Source organism: Microcaecilia unicolor, chromosome 5 (genome assembly GCF_901765095.1).
Source record: "Microcaecilia unicolor chromosome 5, aMicUni1.1, whole genome shotgun sequence".
Taxonomy (NCBI): domain Eukaryota; kingdom Metazoa; phylum Chordata; class Amphibia; order Gymnophiona; family Siphonopidae; genus Microcaecilia; species Microcaecilia unicolor.
This window is the reverse complement of record NC_044035.1, coordinates 123,476,196-123,498,453: the sequence shown is the minus strand read 5'-3', so window position 1 is coordinate 123,498,453 and position 22,258 is coordinate 123,476,196. Positions and strand designations below refer to the sequence as shown.

The window sequence follows — 22,258 nt, the reverse complement described above, 5'->3', positions numbered from 1 at the left end:
TACAGTTGGAGAAGGGGAATCAATTGGAGAAGGACTCTCAGATTTAGAGGATGCGGAAAGGTCAGACCAACCTGTTGTCAGACGCTCATCCAGGGAAAACAAAGGTGTTCCACCCCCAAGACTGTCTTACCTAACAAAGTCAGCAGAAGCTCAAGAGCCCTTAACATGGGATGAGATTGAGAAAATTCCAGCAGAAGAAGCTGCTGAATGGCGTAAAGCTGCACAAGAAGAAATTGATGCATTGGATAAAAATAATACTTGGATTCTTACAAAATTACCTCCTGGCAAGAAAGCTATAGGATGCAAATGGGTATTCAAGTTAAAAAGGAATGCACAAGGAAAAGTGGAAAGGTATAAAGCCAGATTAGTCGCAAAGGGATATCTTCAAAAATATGGAGAAGATTTTGATGAAGTGTTTGCACCTGTAGTGAAACACACGACAATTAGAACACTTCTGAGCATTGCAGTCTCAAAAGGCATGCAAGTCAACCACATTGATGTGAAAACAGCGTTTCTTCATGGAGATATAACTGAAGACTTGTACATGGAACAGCCAACAGGTTTCATAAATACAAAACAAAGACAGCTAGTGTGTAAATTAAACAAAGGTCTTTATGGATTAAAGCAAAGTGCAAAATGTTAGAATGACAAATTGCATGAAATATTGACAAATTTAGGATTTAAGCAAGGTGAAGCAGATAAATGTTTGTACACTAGGTGCAGAAATGGACAATATGCATACATTTTAGCTTTTGTTGATGATCTGCTCATTGCAAGCGAAAGTGAGCAAGAGTACAAGGACATTGTAAAATATTTAAACCTGAATGTTGAGATAAAAGAACTTGGTAATGTGTCATACTATCTTGGTATAGAAATTGAGAAACAAAATGATGGTTCTTATCTTCTAAGCCAGAAGCAGAAAATAAATGAGCTTATTGAAAGTTTAGGTATGCAAGATGCCCAAGTTGTAAGCACTCCCATGATCACTGATTTTCTGAAGGATGAAACAGTAAGAGAACCTTTACCAGATAACATCCAATATAGATCAGCCATAGGTAAGCTTTTATATCTGACTACCACATACAGGGCTGATATAGCAAATGCAGTAGGAATTTTGAGCAGAAGGGTCAGCTCACCTACCAAATCAGATTGGACTGCAGTTAAAAGGATGGTAAGGTATTTAAAAGGTACCATTGATTGTAAATTAAAGATTTCAGCCAATAGTAATCCAAAACTAATATGTTACTGTGATTCAGATTGGGCAGGGGATCATTCTGATTATAAATCCACAAGTGGATATGTGTTTATGTATGGAAATGTACAAATTTCATGGGCCAGTCATAAACAAAGTATTGTGAGTCTGTCTTCTACAGAAGCTGAATATGTGGCTGTATCAGAAGCATGCAGAGAACTGATGTGGATTGAAAAACGTTTGCTGGATTTTGGAATAGCTGAACAGAGACCAATCCAGATAATGGAAGATAATCAGAGCTGCATCCGACTGTCACAGAATGACAAGGTTCAGTCACGCACCAAGCACATCGCAACGAAATACCACAACGTGCGAGAGTTGGCGAAAGAAGGGGTCATCAGTCTACACTATTGTCACACCAGTGAGATGACAGCTGACATCATGACCAAACCGTTACCCAGAGAACGTTTTGAGAATCTGCGAATAAAGCTTGGACTTTGTATGAATAAATAATTGCATGACAGTTATGCATGAGAAGGGGTTTGTTGGAATAATGTATTGTATTTTACATGCATTGCCTGTCACCAATTTTTTCTCTGTGATTACTCTGTGACCTCTGATGTGAATTACTTAGAGAGGTCACAACCATGCAACTTCCTGTGGGGGTTAGACACAGCACATGGAGCTCATGATCTCTCCCAAGCTGAGAGGATCTATGGTGGTGTGAGCATCCATTACCATCTAAACACATGGAAAGAGCTGATAATCCAAATGTATAGTATTATGTATATATAAGCCTGTCTGATTATAATCTAACTACAAACTGTGAGTAAACAGATGTTTTGTTACTTCAACTTTAAAGTGACTCAGCAGTGAATTATTCTGGGGTGTATGAGAGAGATGAAGAAAAGAAATTAACATTTCTAAAGCTGAAGCTGTGTGTATAAAAATCTGCTAATTATTTACTACAAATAATCCAACATTGTGGAGTGTGTACTTTTGGTCCAGACAGTACACACCTGTTTTCTATTTCATTTTTGCTTTTCAGCATCAACAAATGAACCTTGTCCTTTTTTCCACGAAAGAAAATTCTGCTTCCTAGGGCAATATGGTAGTAGACAAAGATGCATGGCCCTCAGTTCACCAGCCTCATTTTTCATATGACAGGAGAAGCTAAATGTCTCGTTTAGACTGGAGGAAGCTCTACAGACAGGGAGCTATCTGACAGTGTTGCATGATGTCAACTATAATACCCCAATTATAAAATAAATGCTGCAAGCTGGAAAAAAAGCTAACAGATAACAGACCTAGCAGTGATAATATTTAAACAGTACTAATAGTCTTCCTGTGAACTCTTTCAATAAAACAGTATTTAGCTTTGCAATGAGGCAGTGTACTGGGTATCCCTGTGGCAAAATTATAATGCACTTGGCATCACTCACCCTCATAGCTTTGTTGAGCCTTTCTGCAAAGAAGGCTGGGGTGTTTTTTAAGCATTTCACTGTAAAAAGACAAAAAGACAATTAATTTAGTTATTCTTAAGCAGTACATACAACAAAGTGTGTCTTATTGATGCACTGGACACATCGCTTGACAATTTACATCCTTAGCGAGTTGGAATGACCAGTGCACAAGTGATGAACAGGGGTGTCACTTCCACTGCACCACAGGTACAGTTTGGCTGCTTAATTTGGGGAAGGGCGGTTAAGATCAGACTGAAGGGGGGAAGGGGATCCACACCTTCTTTCCCCTACCCACATTCATATGTATTCATAGGGCATGCATTGTCTCTTTCCCAGATTACTCACATGATCTCTTACACTCGAACATGTGTGTTTCATATCTGATCACGTGGAATATGTGTGCCTCTTGCCAGTGGCGATCCTAGGTCGGCTGCCACCCGGGGCGGATCGCCGCTGCGCACCCCCCCCCCCCCCCCCCCGGGTGCATTCTTGGCTGCTGGAGGGTGCAGAGAGCAGCAGGGAGGGAGCAGGGAACCAGCGGAGACAGGCGCGCAGCTGCTCTCTGCACCCTCTGGCAGCGTGCACCCGGGGTGGACCGCCCCCACCACCCCACCCTTCCCATGCCACTACCTCTTGCTGTTACTTCTGAGGTGATGAGAGGGTCAGGGTAGGTTAGGATTATGAGAGGGAGGTATTTGTGAGTGTGTATGTTAAGGGTAGGATGAGAGGGTATGTGTGGAACACTTTATCCCCCTTGCACCCTCCCCATTCCATTTCCCCATGCTCTTCCTCTTACCCTCTTGGTCCCATTCCTTGCTTCCATCACCCTCCCTTGCTCCCATTCACCTTCCTGTACACTCTTCTCTCCTGTGTTCCATACTTCAATAACCCTTACCATGGCTGGTGGAACATGGGAAACCCTGCTCACCCTGCTCCACTGGATGATAGTGTGGTCTGGGAAGCATGGGAGGAGGAGGCTGCATCTATAAGCAGCCCCAATGGACCGTAAGAGAGAGGCTGTTTTCCTCTTATCCAGGGGACATAGGCCAAATCAGCTATTTGCCCTGGTCTAGGAAAGAAAGAGTGGGTAAAAGAGGAGCAGGAGCAGTGGCAGCAGCTACCCTAGGATATCAGCAGTGTCAGATTGAGTGGAGGGAAAAACTGGAAGCAGCAATCAGTTGGGTTTACTTGTGGCCTGTTCAGCTGCTCTACAGGGGCATAAGACTATCAGCAACTATGACAGTACATGGCCTCAAGCCAGAAATTGTGTCTGGAACCCAGATGCCCTGGCTCATTCTTCTACCTGCACTGATCCTACTACAATCAGACCTAGGACTAAACCACTTACAGTTTTTTTGGAGGGGGGGGCACATTTTCTCATTTATATACAGGAAAGTCTAATCAGACCAAATGTTAAGGACCAGGCCAAAAGACAAAAAACCAAATATTTTGCACAAGTGTGTGCTCCATCTGCATATACGCTGCTCGACTCTACAGCTGATCTAACCGGGATACCCACAGCCACGTGCTACCACAGTAATGTAATACAGACATACTAGTATCATCCATAACACATAACAATGTAGAAAAAAAATGACATGGCCAGTTTAGAAAGGAACAAAATAAAGCACTTTATACATGTGTATTTTTATGGAGCGTAAAAGCATCAGATCACAGTCTATTCTCTTCAGCATTAAAACACACACAAAGGACAGCTGCCCATTCCATTACTTCCAATTGATTGTTCGTTTGTTAAATACAATAGGATTGAAGAAAACAGCATGCTTTATGGAGGTAATTTTATAACAGGACATGTGAGTAAGAAGCCCAGAAAGTTTGTCTGTACTACAAACAGACTCCCAGATCCAACCCCAATAGTGCAACCACACTGATGCTCAAATGTACATCTGCTCAAAAGGAGATGTAAATTTTTGCATGAGTATTTTATAAAATATACACTTACATTGCGACTCCACTTCTACCACATTCCCAGGAATTCCCATTCACAGATATAACATGAAAGCAGACACATGCTCTCCTTGTGCCTAGCGCTCACACATATATACGGCTATGCAACATGTGGAGAAAGCTGTATAAAATTACCTCCTAACAATCTCCTCTTTCCTGGTTTACAGTATGATTAAAACCAATAGATGGTTCAGCCCTGTCAAGTCCTAGGAGCACGTTATGGGATGCCACACAAATATATACAAGGAAAAGAAAACGTACATAAAAAGCACACTCAAACATGCATTATAAAACTGTGATTCATAATAAATGTGCCTTTGAATAATGGCAACTTAAAAAAAGAGAGCAGTCCACCCAAAAAATAAATAAAATTTGAGTCAAAATAGAGGCACGCACACACACACTGTTGAGAAAGCATGTTTCACTTTACGCATTTTTCATGGACTGAGATGGTGAACAGTGCATGAAGTTGGGATCAGTTATTACCAGGTAAAATCTCCAGAAAGCTTAAATGAAAGCAAACCAAGAAAAACAATATTATCAGTCAAAAGAAGAAAACGGTTTAAAAAACAAGCAAAGCAGTTAAAATAATCATCATTAAACTAAGAAAAAAAAATGGCCTCAGCTCAAAATATGCCACTGTAACTTTGCTCTGCTAACACACACTGGGCCTAACATAAGGGAGGTAATTTATGTACAATAAATCTCTTTTTCATCAATGGTCTCTGTCCATTAAGAACCTGTGATACTGGGCACTGGAATGAAACTGGAGTGGAGTGGAGTGGCCTAGTGGTTAGGGTGGTGGACTTTGGTCCTGGGGAACTGAGTTTAAGTCCCACTTCAGGCACAGGCAGCTCCTTGTGACTCTGGGCAAGTCATGTAACCCTCCATTGCCCCACGTAAGCCGCATTGAGCCTGCCATGAGTGGGAAAGCGCGGGGTACAAATGTAACAAAAAACAAAACAAAACAATGTTCACCTGTAAATAGTATTTTCTTTAGGCAGCAGGATGGATAAAGCACACAAGTGGACGACATCATCCAGTGGTGCCAGGACAAAACTGCTCTCCCAGAGCTCAGAACCTTTAGTATAAAGGTCCAAGCATATGCAGCCCTTCCCATGTGCAGTGGTCTCCTCAGCTTCTCTGTGAGCTCCAAAGCTTAAGTCAGATGTCTCCCACCTTTCTGGCTGTATGGACCCCTTATTGATCTCCAAAAGCAGGGTCCCCTGAGTAGCCTAGTGGGTGCTAAGCACAGACTAAACGTAAGAATCTGAGATACTTCCTACAGCTGGAATGAACTGAGATGTGTGAGTATGCATCCTTGAGATCCAGCATATAAAGCTAGACCCCTTTTTTCAGAAGTGGTAGAACAGAAGACAGTGTGTTCATTTCGAATTTTTCTTACTGCAAGACTGAGATCTGAGGTCCAGAATGGGCCACAGGCCCCTTGATTTTGGGGGAATTAGAAAGTTTCTGGAATAGAAACCCTGATTTCTCTCATGTAAAAAGAGACAGGTTCCATGAAATTGCACTGCAGTCAAAGAGCAAATTTCTCCTGTGAGAACTAACAACAACTGGGGAGGTGGTCCAATGCAAAGGTCAAACTGGGGCTTCTTGAGAAGCCTGAGGCAGTAACTCTTTTGGATTATACTCAGAAATCATCAATCAGTGGTTATGGTCTGCCAAACGTGGAAGAAATAATGAACCTGATCCTTTACAGGAAGAGTAGGATACATATTCTGGAGAGGCTGTGGTTGCCAAGACAGAGGGAAGTCAAAAGGAAAGTTGCTGCTTTGAAGGGTATTGATTGTTTAGGCTCAGCCCTGTTCCTCTGATAAGGCCTCTGAGGAACAGGACAATGATTCTGTGGCAGCTGTTTTGGTAACAGAAAGACATGAATGGTAGAAGCCCTTGCAGCACTGATTAAAAGACAGACATCTACTTGATGAACCAGAAGAGGGTGGAACAACAGAGAGATACTGCAGATCGTCTCTGTTTCCAAAGAGGGGGTCTCCTATACAGAGCACATCTGCCAACTTGAACATCCTCATGCAAGCCAGATGCATAAAGCTGCATCAACCATCTGGCTGCAAAATTGAAAGTGGAAAACCTGAGCAATGTCTCAAAAACATTATGGCTAAAAACATTTACAGCATCCTGTTGCAAAAGGAAATGCACCTCCTTAGCCATCTCCGAACAAACCTTGGATAAGTGATGTTCTCATTTGGGAATTTACTCCTGGTCAGAGGAGGAGGCAGATTAGCTGGAATTCCTGTAGAATCTTTTTCAGCATCGTTGAATGATGACGTGCGAGTATCAAAAGGAACTTGCAGTCTTTCAGTATGATAGATAGTATATAGGATCTTCAGAAGATTATTTGTTGTAAACCACTGTGACCTATGATTCAGAAACAGCTGTATATCAACATCTGAATAGAGTGGAGGAGTGGCCTAGTGGTTAGGGTGGTGGACTTTGGTCCTGAGGAACTGAGTTCGATTCCCTGCACAGGCAGCTCCTTGTGACTCTGGGCAAGTCACTTAACCCTCCATTGCCTGCCGCATTGATGACCACCTCATGCCAGATTCTCAACTTGTACGTTTATGGGTTACTGACGACTGCAAATTTTCCCTTACAAGAGATGTTTCTCCATCTCCAAATAGTCACAAAGTCAATTCAGACAATCTCTTCTCGCTTTAGAAGACATTCAAGTACAGCATTTGCATTCTTCTTGAGAATGGTCTGGATCAAGACAAAAGCAGACACTTAGGTATCAAATTTTTGGATGTTTCTGCCGTACTTTGGGCAGGGCTGAAACTAACTTTGGCGACATTTTTTGAAAAAAAAAATCAAAAAAGTAAAATAACTAAGAAAGAAATGTGTCTTCTTGAGAAGAAAACCAGGTGAAAAACACCATCATAACACAACAAAGACTTATAAATAATGAGAGCTTCGACAAAATGGGAAAACTGAGAATACCGCTACGTACAGGAAAAGCCCACACATGCTTAGAACTCTTGAAGTTCTGAGCTGTGGGAGAGCAGTTCCATCCCTGAGCTGTCAGACGATATTACCCACTCGTGCGACCGACTCAATCCTGCTAGTTGATGGAAAAGAAATCCTTTCAAAGGTGCTGTTTCTCAAAGGACTTCTTGGTGGTCACAGGCTGGTGGCATGTGTAAGGTATAATTCCCTACTATGCTGCATTAAAAATTAGAAGATTCAGTTTGGAAATTAGTAGTTCAGAAAATGTTTTTACCATAAAACCCAGAAACATATGATGCTATTCAGCAGAGCAAAAAAATATATGCAGAGCAGACATCAGTACAAACGGATAAGGACAGAGCTATCAAGCCTCAGGTCCATATTTCCTGAAGACAGACCCTCCGATATTCACTGATATTTAACTGGCCAGGAACGGCTCCTGGCTGGTTAAATAGCGTTTAGACGACTAACCGCTAATATTCAGGGGGAGATAGCTGGTTCTCTCTGATGAATATTTGCGGTTAGCGCATACCCCTGGATTCCATATAGCATGCCTAGAAATCTGCGCTGAAATCTATGTGGATTCTATAACAATGCTTGCAACTTAATTGGCTTAACAAGCTAATTAGCATTGATAACAGCACTTAAGCAATAATGAGCACTAATTGGCAATAATTAGAATTTACGTACAGAATTTGCTAAGCGTATTCTGTAATGCACTGCGCATAATTTCTAACATTTGCAGACAAAAAGGGACATGGTTATGGGCGTGGAAAGGAGTGTTTTGTGGGCATAACAAAATTTACACGCATAGTTATACAATATGGCCCTCTGCACCTAAATCTATGCGCCAGGATTTACGCCATGTTTTTGCTGGTGTAAATGGATGCGCATAGTTTTAGGCACTTGGATATCAACTAAGTGTATTCTATTCTATATATCGCGCCTAAATCTGGGTGCCGATTACAGAATAAGCTTTGTCGGCACTGATACCCGCGTCGATTTTTTAGGCGTCATATATAAGAATCTCCACCGTAGCGGCTAACTGGTGCAATATAGCCGGTTAGTGCCAATATTCAGCGCTGGGTTATGTGGTTAAATAGGAACATGTAAGTAGCAGTCCTATCATTAACCGCTAGGAATCTAACCGGTTAGCGCTAAAAATCAGCTTAACCAGTTAAGTTCGTCGGGCAAAAATGAAACCGGATATTCAATGCCGTCACCGGAAATGGCCCAGCATTGAATATCCAGGGATAACGCTGAACACAGCACTTATGCCGCCTTCCGCCAGCTCAATATCTGACCCAGATTGTTTAGTACCTGTCAGTAAAAAGAGGAACCAAGTCACAAAGCTACTTGAGAAATCACAGGCTAAAAAACAGTTTTGAGGGCTGGTTAGTACATGTGCTTGAATATGATGTATATAATGAATACTACACAGGAAAGGAAGATCCATTTGTATAGGGAGAGCCATTAAATATGGCACTGAAGATTTCAGGTGGAACGTTACAAGGTTAAAAGACAGAGCAATACTGGTGTAGAACCTTTTGCCTAATGTCTGATTGAGAAGGGAAATTTCCCCCAAAGAAAATGCAGGGGCAGGGACTGAGATCTGAATTTGTCTTATCCAAAGATGGTAACTAAACCAATGTAATGGCTGCATTTTAAAAGCTTTCCGGACATCTTTAGCAGCTGTAATACATTTTGTATAATGCCTGCATGTGGTTTGTTGAGGGTGTTTTTTGACACATTCGCTCTTTTATTAGCTATTTCTATCCTACATGTCCAGCTTCCTCCAGGTGCTCTACGCTGGGCACGATGATGTCAGCAAGCCTGAAATCCCAAATGCAAAGGCCAGGGATTCTCAACTTGATACTCAGGATATCCACAATGTATGTGCATGAGAGACATTTGCATACAATGGAGGTAGGGTATGCAAATCTCTCTCATGCACATTCATTGTGGATATCCTGAATATCTGACTAGGTGTGTCCCGAGGACTGGGTTGAGAACCCCTGGCATAGGCTGCTGCAGTCAGCATGTTGAGATCTGTACACCTGAAGGCAGTTCTGGAGAAAGAAATAAACGGAAACACAATGAGAACTATTAACCAAGAGAGACTAAGTGAGCAAAATTTCCCCACTGGCTTTTCTTGGGGGCAATGTCTCCAAACGGGTTAGTTTTATGCATGCCATGTCAAGGGTCTCCTGTGCGCCCAGCCTTGTGCTCTAATGACTAGTTGAGCCTTCCAGATAAAAGAATTTCAGGTTTTCATAATTATCTAAACCACCTTCAGCGTCAGCTTCTTCACCAGATAAAAGGCAGGAAAAAAATATATATTAAAAAAAGGTAAAGGAACCCACCTACAGCCAACATGCCACTCTCCAGGTCCCCGGACATCTCACGGCATATGCTTTTCTCAATATCACGGTTGCACATCCGCTGATACTCGTGGAAAACTAGGCCAAGAAAATACAAAGTGCAGTGTTATTTTTAATATCTTTGGCCCTGTGAGTTATAGAGGGCCCCATATTGAAAGGATTCTGTTCACATGCAATGTAAGAAAAACACTTAGGACCCAAAGCTGTTCACAAGCATCATTTGATAATTTGGGCAAAAGGAGGAGAGCCAGAGAGTGACTTCTACAGCACCTGCTTGGAGATGAGCTCTGCTTCTGGTACACAAAATTGCATTGAACTTTGACTCGTCTGTCCCCATACGGTTCTCCCCTGCAGCATAAAGTTCCTAAACAAATCAAGGAAAAATTCACAACTGATAAAGCAATAAAAGTTACCAGTATTTTACAAAATCATTCTGCCCCCCCTCCACCCCTTTTGGTTCCAATTTTTATTTTACTTGCTTTATCACTCCTGATCAGGACCCCAGGAAGAAATCACAGTATTACACATCAAAAGCAGCTGAAATATTACTTCTGTGAAGAACAGTTTGAACAACAGATGTGTGGTCATAAAAAAATACCTCTTTTTAAATGGTAACCTACATAGGAGGGAGGGGGGGGGGGGGGACTGTAAAAGGTGAGGGTAATACAATGCTGGAGTAGGAAAGATGGAATTGCCAAATAAATATGAGGTTGAGCTGATGGAGGGAGGGGGGTGGGGGGAAAATGTAAAATTGCATGGTGTTCTCAGTATGCGGACGTGCTGTACTTGTGTTTCTATTTGAGAACTGTACTAGTTATATGTGTTACTTTCAATAAAAAAGATTTAAACATAAATGGTAACCTACAAGAAACCTGCGGAAGGCAATTCTATAAGGGGTCCTTTTACTAAGCCGTGCTAGAAAGTGGCCGGCGCTGCTGTCATTGTGTGGGTTTTCCGCATGCTGCGACCACTTTAAGCATGGCAGTAAAATGGCTGCTTTCATTTTGTTTTTCTTAAATGGCCATGTGCTAATTTCCCCCATTAGCGCATGGCCATTACCACCGGGAGCCCTTACCTCCACCTATTTAGGAGGCGGTAAGGGCTACCGAGCTACTCCTGTGCTAATCGGGTAGTGTGCAGTAATATGCCCACACTACCCAATTAGCGCAGGCATGCCTACTCTCCACCCCCAGACACACCACCTGCAGCAAAAAAATAAAAAATATTTTTTTTATTGTAGGAGCAGCACTTGCTGATGGCCGAATTGCCATGGGACACCTCGGTGTGTCCAGTGGTAGCGTCCTTTTCCCATGCAGTAGGCTCGTGTTACGCCTACCGCGCCATAGTAAAAGTGTCCTTAAGTGTGCCTATATTTAAGAACCTACAGGGTACCTATTCTATTAAGGAACGTAGGGGACTCCTTCCCTTATAGTATACCAGTGTAACTTGCAAATAAATGCCTATAAAGCTGGTGTAAAACTAAATTACTGAAACACACACATAATTTATATTCTATAATTTACACTCTGCCTTGACTTCACCCATGTGTATAGCCCACATTCAAACCAGGCACCATCACACTTAGGCGCCATTTTGTAGAGCAGCAGCATGTACATGGAATACTGGCATCTGCACGTATATGTGCACATGGGATAGTATTCTGGGCATTAACATGCATTTTTGCCGCCTAAATATTAGTGCCGTAAAAAAAAAAATAGAATTATTCCCATTATATCAAACAAGAAAGAAATAAGACCAAACCTGAAACTATATAAGGTACGGCTGCAAACTGGATCCAGATTTGAGGGACAAGGCTGATTCAGTCCTGTGCTTATTCCACTGCATGCTGGGATTTGCAGTCTTGTACTGCTGATTTCCCCATTTCATTCCCTAAAAAAAGCAAGACTACCAGCTCCAGCTTGCACTGGAATACACCCAGGATTGGATCAACCCTGTCCTTCGAATCTGGATCCCGTTGAGAGCCTTAATATAAGGCTATAAGATCGGTTAAACATGCCATAGGAATAAACCATGAAAGTTCTGCCACTAGGCAAATATCTTAAATTCTATCTATAGTACACAGCAGGATTTTACTATCATGTAAAGTGCAAAGCTCCAACTAAAGTACCTCATGTGGTGTTCTGTCTATTCACGGCCCAGAGGGCCCACCTGTCTTGTTTTATTTCATTTTCTCCCCAAAAGGCAACAGGTTATGCTCTTCCACCCCTCTGGAATTCCTTGCATTGCTGAAGACAACCATTAGAATTCAGCTCTGGAATGAAGATGATGGTGGTGGTGGTGGTGGGAGGGGAGTTGCAGATATCAAGTAAATTTAGAAATGACAGCCTTTCAAACACATGGAATCCATCAGAGAGAAACCCAAGGAAAACTTTACTTATTCTGCTCTGCACGTCATGGTCTCTCATGAGTTATGGATGCAATTTTCCTCAGTGGGTACACAGCTTAATCTAGATAGTAGAACATATTGATGCAGTAACGCCAGAAATGACAAAGCACTGAGTTTAGATTTCCAACTGACCTGTACATCCCTTGTAACCAGCGACATATCAACATTCGTGCTTTCATCTCGGTTTCCCTACAGGAACAAATAAGCATCAGAAAACATCACCATTCAGACCACTTTAATTCAAATTGAAAATAAATCACTAACTATGGGAAAACGATACAATTTGCACCTGTGTTAAATCTTTTGCAAATTAAGACCCATTTTTTCATTTAGGATCAAAAGGCAGCTCCCTCCTTTCCTGTCTTTAGAGGGCAATTTTATAACAGGATGCATAGGCAGAGGAAGGCACACAAGAGGACACACACCTATTTCATAAAAATCAACACATGTGCCTTTATTACAGGCCACTGGAAAACTGTTGCTCAGAGTTACACCTGCGGTGTGCAAGTATTGCTGGTCAGGGCTGACATAACCATTGGGAAAGACTAGGAGGTCACCCAGGACAACAACTTCTAAGGGGTGGCAAACAGTTGATGCAGTCAACATAAACAACAGATCCTAAGAATTACAAAAACTAGAATTACAAGAAAAATCAGTGCATATTTTAATCTTCAGTTTTATAGCATATTGTTTAATAACCATGATTATTCCTTTAATTATAAAAATCTTGGAGGGAGGGGCTGCAGGCTAAGGCCCTAAAAGTTAATTAAGGGAGATGGTCAGACTGAAGGTTCAACTAGGGTACTCTTTACCCTTGTATTGGCTCTGTCGTTGATACAACTTTGTGCGTATATCTATATTTCATAAAATCCACCCCTACCCAAGCTCTGCCCTTGAAAACACCTATATTAAGAGTGCTATGTTTTCCTAGTGCCTGCTTCTGTCCGTGCATGTGCTGTGGTAACTTTGCATGTGCCTATCTGAGGGTGTAAAACACTCTTAAATATGCTCAGCCCCACTGTGTACTGGACTTTCTGTTGCTATGTAACTTGTTACTTGATACGTTTGAACAGAAGCCAAGTGTTTGACTGCATCTGTTGGTTCTTAGTTCTGTCGACTATAAATGTACTGAGAGACTTCTGGAAGCATTATACTTCTCCAGCTCTGATGACTGCAGGGATTATGGGGCACACAGTAGAATTTTACCTCCCTGGCATGCACTGATGTTACATTTACCCAGCAATATCAGGGTAATTGTCAGCACCCTTAGATTTCCAGAGTTGTTTTTCTTTTTTGTATTATTTTGCTGCACCATAGATGTGATAATTCTTCTTTGTTAAAAAAAATGTTTGAGCATTAATAAAATCAAAGTAAACAAAAAAACAAAACAAAGGCTATAAGAATAAAAAAGGGAAAACCAGGATATAAATCATACATCATCACCTGGTTATTATCCTTTAACCCACTATCTCATCATTAACAGAATCATTTAACTATAGAACATTTCTCAAAAAGCTGCAGGTCTTAAAAGATGTAGCTAGCACCCAAATAAGAAATAAAGCAATTGTGGGGGGGGGGGGGGGGGGGGGTACACCTGCACCACAAAGCCTACAACCTATTTTTCTGCTCAAAAAAGCCTTCGTACATCTGGAAAGACACGGGACACGGACCTTCTGTCCACAAAACAAAAGAGACCTCTCTTTTAAAGCACGCTTTTAATTCAAGCAATTTATATTCCCCTGAGCTAAACATAAAACAAGATAGTGGTCCTCTTAATAAAAATATCCTGTGAGTATTCTAGAAAGCTTGTAAGATCCAGGCTCTCTGGAGATGCAAAGCTATCATAATCCCCTTCTTGATTATTCACTAAATGAAATTTCTTTGAAACATAGTTAAGATTCAGCTAAGGAAACATTCACAGGATTTGGAATATTGAGGACTTTAAAAAAACAAAAAACTAACGATAACATTTCAGCAGACGATAGCCTAGTTAAAGAAAAATTAAGAAATCGAAAGTTCTTAGCCCTTAGCAAATTCTCCATAGTTTCCATCCTATGATGCAGCACCAAACTCCAGCTGAAATAACAGCCTGGAACTTGGGGCTTCAATACTTTCAATCTAGCCTCAACACTAGCAACCCGAGGCCCCTCTTTACAAAGCCAAATATCTAATAACAAAACATCCGGAACTAAAGACACTGCTTCCACATCACCCTAAGCACCTTGCGGTGGGGGAACTGCCTTTAATTTCTGGACTTATGTTATGCTTAAGAAGTCTCTAACTGAACAGCAACATCAAGTGAAGAAAGGGGGCCAGACACCAAGTATTACAGGTTGAAGGGATGGGGTAGGCCCAATGAGGCTTAAAGAAACACCTGATTCAGAAGAACACCCCGAACGTTACTCTGTCCCTGAAGTGATGTTATAAGGCCTCTGAGGAGGCTCAGTCACTCGCTCTGCTGCATTCAGGGAACTAGTTTTATCCTTTTATTTCTCCATGGTGACTTAACTACCTCCTTTTGTGCCACAGTCAGTTTTTGGACAGTGTTCCAACAGCTCTATCAAGTTCAAACAACTATCCAATACAAACACCAACCAAACATGTTAGTAGAGTTCCAATGATGCTGCAGTGAAACTCCAAAGGGGCTTGGGCACGCCCCATTCAGGCATGCACCTGCAGCCATGTACCTCAACAGCACTTGGGTTTAAAGGGCCTTACGGTCAAGCCAAAGGTTGCCGGGCTTTTGCTCCAGACAGCTATCTAAGACTAGGAACCAAGCAAGGAGAATCTCCTCCAGGCATTCAGGTGACAAACTGTTTCTCTCCTGCCTCATTACTTTACAGCTGTCACCTCGCTGCCATACTCAGGCTTTGGCTGTACTCTGGCCCTATGCCTTCCCACTTTCTTCTTCATGCTTGTTAACAGTTAAAATTTTTGAACAACAGTTAGATCCTTAGCTTCATGCATGAAACCAAGATGAAATGGAAAGCAGCTACACTTTTCTAATCATATCAGGCTCTTAGCTCTTGGGATTTATGAGAGAAGTGGAATAAATACCTTATAAGAAAATTTGATCTAAAAAACTAAGCCTTACACCTATTTGTTTGCAGGTTAAAAGATTTACTCAAGACGTTATTTCTCCCATGCCGAGGGTAGAAAACACTAGCAACTTCTCAGTTAGCAGATGACTGCTTAGATCCAGCCTTGCCCAAGTAACAGCAGAGACACAACTTCATATAGGGGCCCTTTTACTAAAGGATTGCTGCGCAGCAACCGACTGGCAGCGGTAGTTCTGCCTCAAGCGCACACCATTTCTGGCGCTACGGAAATCTTTTCTGTAATTACTAGCACAGTGCTAACCCGGCGTTAATCGGTTACCGTGGGAGCCCTTACTGGCACCTCAATGGGTGGTCATAAGTGGTCCCCTCCGCATGGCCACGTAGTAAATGCAATTTTACTGATTTTTGGTCTTTTTTACCCACTACGGTAAAAAGAGTCTTGGTGCGTGGCAAAAATGGCCGCTGCCGCTACTGCAGGGCCCTTTTTTTTTACTGCGGCTTGGTAAAAGGACCCCATAGTGAACTTACCGATTTCCTTGCCAGCTGGAAATATTTGTCAAACAAAAGACCTATAATAGGTTTCAGAAGAAGAGAGAACAAAACGTGTTATGTTTGCAAAAAGAGCACGAAACGAAGAAACAATTACCTGTGCAAGTGAGACAAGGAGCCTCTGGAAGTGTCCGGACGTGTCGCTCTTGATGGCTTGCTCAAGGGTCTTCTTAAATTCTGTAACAAAGAAATGTACACAATCACAATGTATCTGAATTAGACTAAATCAAGTAGTAAAAAATAATAATACTGCACAACCCTGCCATCTGCTAGTCTGTGATCTTGAGAATAATGGGCGCTGTTAGACACAGTACAGGGGGGTGAAGTACTTCTACGCATGAAAGAAAAGCAGGACCTGGGAGTGAGTGTATCTGAGAATCTTAAGGTGGCCAAACAGGCAGAAAAGGTGACAGCTCAAGGATGTTTTGGTGCATAGGGAGAGAATGGTCAACAGGAAAAGGGAGGCGATAGTGCCACTGTATAAGTCTCTGGTGAGACCTCATTTAGAGTATTGTGTATAATTCAGGAGACCACACCTTCAAAAAGATATAAACAGGATGGCGTCAGTTCAGAGGGGGGCTACTAAAATGGTCAGTGCTCTTCATCATAAAAGCGTATGGAGATAGACTTAAATATCTCAATATGTTTATTTATTGAGATTTGCTATACCACTGTTAACTAACTAGCAGATCACAGCGGTTTACAGAGCTAAAAAATTCACATATGTGTACTCTGAAAGAAAGACGGGAGAGTGGAGATATGATAGAGATGTTTAAATACCTCCATGGAATAAAAGAGCAGAAGGCGAGTCTCTTAACTGAAAGGAAGCTCTGGAATGAGGGGGCATAGGATGAAAGTGATAAGGGATATACTCAGGAGTAATCTAAGGAAATATTTCTTCATGGAAAGGGTATGTGTGGAATGGCCTCCTGGTGGAAATAGACTATTTGAATTCAAGAATGCATGGAATAAGCACAGAGAGGAGAGGAAATGATTGTAGACCACATTAGTTGCTGTGGATGAACACACTGGATAGGCCACATGGCCTTTATCTACTGTCATTTTCTCTGTTTCTATAAATTAGAACAAAAAAAGGGGGGAGGGTTAACTAAATTAAGAACACAAGAATTGCCACACTGGGTCAAACTAAAGGTCCATCTAGCTCAGTATCCTACTTCCAACAGTGGCCAATCCAGGTCACAAGTACCTGGAAAAAATACCAAAGAGTAGCAAGATTCCATGCTACTGACCCCAGGGACGTGTGGCTTTCCCCATGTCTACCTTAATGGCAGTTTATAGACTTCTCCCCCAGGAACTTTTTAAAATCTAGATACGCTAACTGCTTTCACCACATCCTCCAGCAATGAGTTCCAGAGCTTAACTATTCATTGAGCAAAAAAAATATTGTTATAAAAGTATTACCAAGTAACTTGCTTGAGTGCCCCCAGTCTTAGTACTTTTTGAAAGATTAAACAAATCGATTCATGTTTACCTGTTCTACACCACTTAGGATTTGGTAGACCTAAATCATACCCCCTCTCAGCAATCTCTTTTCAAAACAGAAGAGCCCTAATCTCTTAAGCCTTTTCTCATATAAGAGAGGAGTTCCAGCCCCTTAATCATTTTGGCTGCCTTTCTTTGAACCAATACTGAAGGTGAGGATGCACCATGACGTAATATAGAGGCATTATAATATTCTTTTGTCTTATTCTCTATTCCTTTCCTAATAATTCCAGGCATTCTGTTTGTTTTTTCTGACCGCTGTCACAAGCTGAGCAGAAGATTTCAACATATTGTCCATGATGGCACCTAGATCTTTTTCTTGGCTGTTGACTTCTAATGTGGAACCTAGCATCAAATTACTAGGAGTTGGATTATTCTTCCCAATGTGCATCACTTTGCACTTGTCAACATTAAATTTCATCTCCCATTTGGATGCCCAGTCTTCCAGTCTCAGTCCCCACGCGATTTAACTACTATGCATAGATTTGTGTCATCTGCGGATTTAATCACCTCAAACTTCATTCCCATTTCCATATCATTTATAAATATGCTACATTGCACCAATAACATTTTGAGTGTGAAAATAGTAGGCCTTAGTAGAGAAAAGATAACTGAAAATACCATCCGAGTCTCCAACAAACCTGGTAAAGATCTAGGAGCCTCAGCTGCTGGACCAATGTCTTGTTTGCTGACACCGTCGCCAGACAAAATTTCTACTGTTATCTAGCTGCACTGCCTCTCAGCCGCGGCTCCTGCAGCTGTCTCAGCTGCTGCTTCTGCAGTTGTCTCAGCTGCATCCTGCAGAGTGCTGCAATTGATATCAGTGTGCACTGCAGCTCGTGCAGTGCCTGTCTCCCACTGTCTAGCTGGATTCCATGGTGGTTCTCGCTCCTTGGGGGGCAGCAAAATGCTGCTGTCCAGGAGTAGGGGAGATGGCATTTCACCTTCTCTAGCTCTCAGTGGACCCCCGGCCAATGACTGAACCACGAAAGTATTCATCGTAGTTTGCAAAAGCTTGGGTATAGAGAAAATAGCCCTTGAAGCAGCCAGGACACCAACTTTCCCATGATGTTTCTTGGACATTATGGAGGTAAACAGAGCAGTGGTGCAGGTTTCTTTACTCTAGGATGCCATCTTGTCCCCTGAAAATCACATTTCAAATTAAGGGATTTTTTGGCAGATTCTGAAACCTTTTACTGGATCAGGGCTTCACCTGTGTTCTGCTACCTGGAAAAAAAAGTCCATTATCTGAAAATTGGTTGGTTTCTAATCTGTAATCAGGAAAAGCTCCCATTAACCAAAAATATTTTTTTTGTCAGAAAACTCATTATCTGGAAACAAGACTGGTCCAAATCTTTCTGGATAAAAAGTCTGATACTATATTTATTTGAGGTGTACAGGGTAATTTCAAGTCTCTGCAAGTGCAGGTTGTTTTTGAGTATGGGAGAAAATTAAAATATTACTGGGAAACTGTTAGTGGTAGTGTTATGTTTGTGGCATGAGAAAGGAAATACTGCCCTGAGCCTTTTGAAAGTAGCTTTTTCATGGGAAGCTGTGGAGGAACATTTTTGATATAACATCCAAAAATCAAGTTGTAAACAAAGCCATTTATGAACCTGAAACACGTCTCTTTTTTTGGTTCAAAAATTGCCTTTTTCCTAGATGTTTTGTGCTTACTGTGTTTTTCTTTTGGGACCATTTTGGAAAATAAAACAGCCAAGAAAAAAATGCCCAAAAGCCAGCCATTGGGATGTCTGGGGGGCATCATTCTTAGTAGACTGGCCACATAGACATCCCAGTAGAGCAGTGGGGCACCCTAGGGGGCACTGCAATGGACTTCACATAAAGGGTCCCAGATACACATATTATTTTTGTTACATTTGTACCCCGCGCTTTCCCACTCATGGCAGGCTCAATGCGGCTTACATATTGCATACAGGTACTTATTTGTACCTGGGGCAATGGAGGGTTAAGTGACTTGCCCAGAGTCACAAGGAGCTGCCTGTGCCTGAAGTGGGAATCAAACTCAGTTCCTCAGTTTCCCAGGACCAAAGTCCACCACCCTAACCACTAGGCCACTCCTCCACTCACATTTCACCATAATTGTATGATGAGCCCTCCAGGAGAAGAAAAATACCTCAGTACCTCACTGTACACCACTACAATAGCTCTAAAGCTTGCAGATATCAGCTATATGTAGGTACAATAGATATTTAGTGTTTTTTTAGAGGGCTCACACATTCCACCAGAAGTGTACCAGTTAGAGTGGAATATGGGCCTGGATCTCCTTTTCTATATACTACTGCATGGACCACTAGGCTACTCCTGGGAACTGCCCACTGCTCTAATAGGAATGGCCATCATATCTGAAGCTGTCATAGAATCTGTCACTGTCACATCTTAGGGGCCTGGAAGGGGGTCAGTGACCACTGGGGGTGTAAGGAGATATTATGCCTTAATCCCTCCAGTGGACATTTAGGACACTTTTAGGTCACGTCAGTGGCATAGCCACAGGTGGGCTGGGGCCCATCCACTTTGGGCTCAGGCCCACCCAACAGCAGCACATATTTGTGCTAGCTAGTGGGGATCCCAAGCTCCGCCAGCTGAAGACCTCCCCCTGATGGTGCTGAAAACACTGCTCTCCACTTCAGCAGTCTAAGCTTCCTAAACTGCTGATACTGGCCTCATCACATTGGGGGGGGGGGGGGGGGGGGGGAGGGAGGAGAACACTTGGTGCCCGCCCACTTCTTGACTAGGCCCACCCAAAATCTGCTGTCTGGCTACGTCCCTGGGTTACGTGGAGGGGCATAATCGAAAGGGCGCCCAAGTTTTCCTGAGGACGTCCTCGCAGGACGTCCCAGCAAAAGGCAGGGAAACTCGTATTATCGAAACAAGATGGGCGTCTTTTGTTTCGATAATACGGTCGGGGATGACCAAATCTTGACATTTAGGTCGTCCCTAGAGATGGTTGTCCTTAGACTTAGTCATTTCTGATTTTCGGCGATAATGGAAACTAAGGACACCCATCTCAGAAACGACCAAATGCAAGCCCTTTGGTCATGGGAGGGGCCAGCATTCATAGTGCACTGGTCCCCCTGACATGCCAGGCCACCAACCGGGAACCCTAGGGGGCACTGCAGTGGACTTTAGAAAAATCTCCCAGGTTCATAGTTCCCTTACCTTGTGTGCTGAGCCCCCCAAAACCCACTACCCACAACTGTACACCACTACCATTGCCCTTACGGGTGAAGGGGGGCACCTCGATGTGGGTACAGTGGGTTTCTGGTGGGTTTTGGAGGGCTCACATTTACCACCACAAGTGTAACAGGTGGGGGGGGGGATGGGCCTGGGTCCGCCTGCCTGAAGTGCACTGCATCCACTAAAACTGCTCCAGGGACATGCATACTGCTGCGATGTACCTCAGTATGACATTTGAGGCTGGCATAGAGGCTGGCAAAAAATATTTTGAAAATTTTTTTTTTGAGGGTGTGAGGAGGTTAGTGACCACTGGGGAATAAGAGGAGGTCATCCCCAATTCCCTCCGGTGGTCATCTGGTCATTTCGGGCACCTTTTTGTGGCTTGGTCGTAACTAAAAAAGGACCAAGTAAAGTCGTCAGGGACGCCCATCTTTTTTCGATTATGGGTTGAGGCACGCCCAATTCCCGTCTTCGCTACACCTCCAACACGCCCCTTGGGAACTTTGGTCGTCCCCACGAAGGAAAGCAGTTGGGGACACCCAAAATCGGCTTTCAATAATGCCGATTTGGGCGACCCTGGGAGAAGGACGCCCATCTTCCGATTTGTGTCAAAAGATGGCCGTTCTTCTCTTTCAAAAATAAGCCTGATAGGGGCCCTCTTACCAAGCTGCAGTAAAAGGGGCCCTGAGGTAGCAGTGGCGACCATTTTTGCCGTGTGCAGAGGCCCTTTTTACGGCAGCGAGTAAAAAGGCCGAAAAAAAGAAATGGCCATGCGGTAGGATTGTTCTTACCATGTAGCCATGTGGGGGGAGCACTTACAGCCATCCACTGAGGTGGCATTAAGGGCTCCCGTCCTAACCCAGTGGTAAAGATTACCACCAGGTAACTGCTGAGCTAAAAAATAGGGACCTATTTTCCCTTGTGCAAGAAAAGGCACCTACTGTGGCTAGAACTACCACCAGCGCCCACGTTGGGACAGCGGTAGCTCCAGAATGGCATGTTATAAGCCTGCGTTGGGCTTACTACTGTTTTTAAAAGGCCCCCTTAGTCATGACTGAAACACGTCTAGCCAAAAACATCTTAAATTTGGCCCTAGACAATTTAATTTTGTTCCACTACTGAAAAAACATCTTATCTTTTGGTGCCACTCACGTCCCACCCAAAACACGCACCCTTGAAATTTGGACAAAATGGGGGAGCAAAACATCTAAAATCAGGGTGCTGAAAATGGCAACTTGGACGTTTTTGAGAGAAAAACTGCTTTTTTCCACCTTATAATGATTTTTGCCCATTTTCTTTTTGTTCTGAAAATGAGCCACTAAGTCTATTTTTATACATTATGGAAGGTTGGAAAAATTTGGGAGGGGGGGGGGGATATTAGCAAAATAAGAGGAGTATTTCCAGCTACTCTCTTGCTTTTCCTCAAACATAAAACTATTTTGAAAATATCAAAATTTCCATTGTACAAAGTAATGGGCACAGCAAAGCAGTGTTCCAACCCAGACTTATTCTTCCTCTGAGCAGGAATAAAAAGTGTTTATGTTTCAATGGCTGCC

General features: G+C 42.7%; 1 protein-coding gene across 2 annotated transcripts in view; it reads right to left on the bottom strand.

The window, feature by feature from the left end:
- Positions 1-22,258, bottom strand: part of ANXA11 (annexin A11) — a 133,963-nt gene that overhangs the window by 8,962 nt on the left and 102,743 nt on the right. For both annotated transcript variants that reach the window (XM_030203245.1, XM_030203246.1), the window contains exons 9-13: positions 16,099-16,178; positions 12,526-12,582; positions 10,257-10,350; positions 9,969-10,064; positions 2,635-2,693 (exon numbers count right to left, since the gene is read on the bottom strand). In XM_030203245.1, coding sequence (XP_030059105.1) covers positions 2,635-2,693; positions 9,969-10,064; positions 10,257-10,350; positions 12,526-12,582; positions 16,099-16,178 — 386 coding nt within the window. The remainder of the gene's footprint in view (positions 1-2,634; positions 2,694-9,968; positions 10,065-10,256; positions 10,351-12,525; positions 12,583-16,098; positions 16,179-22,258) is intronic.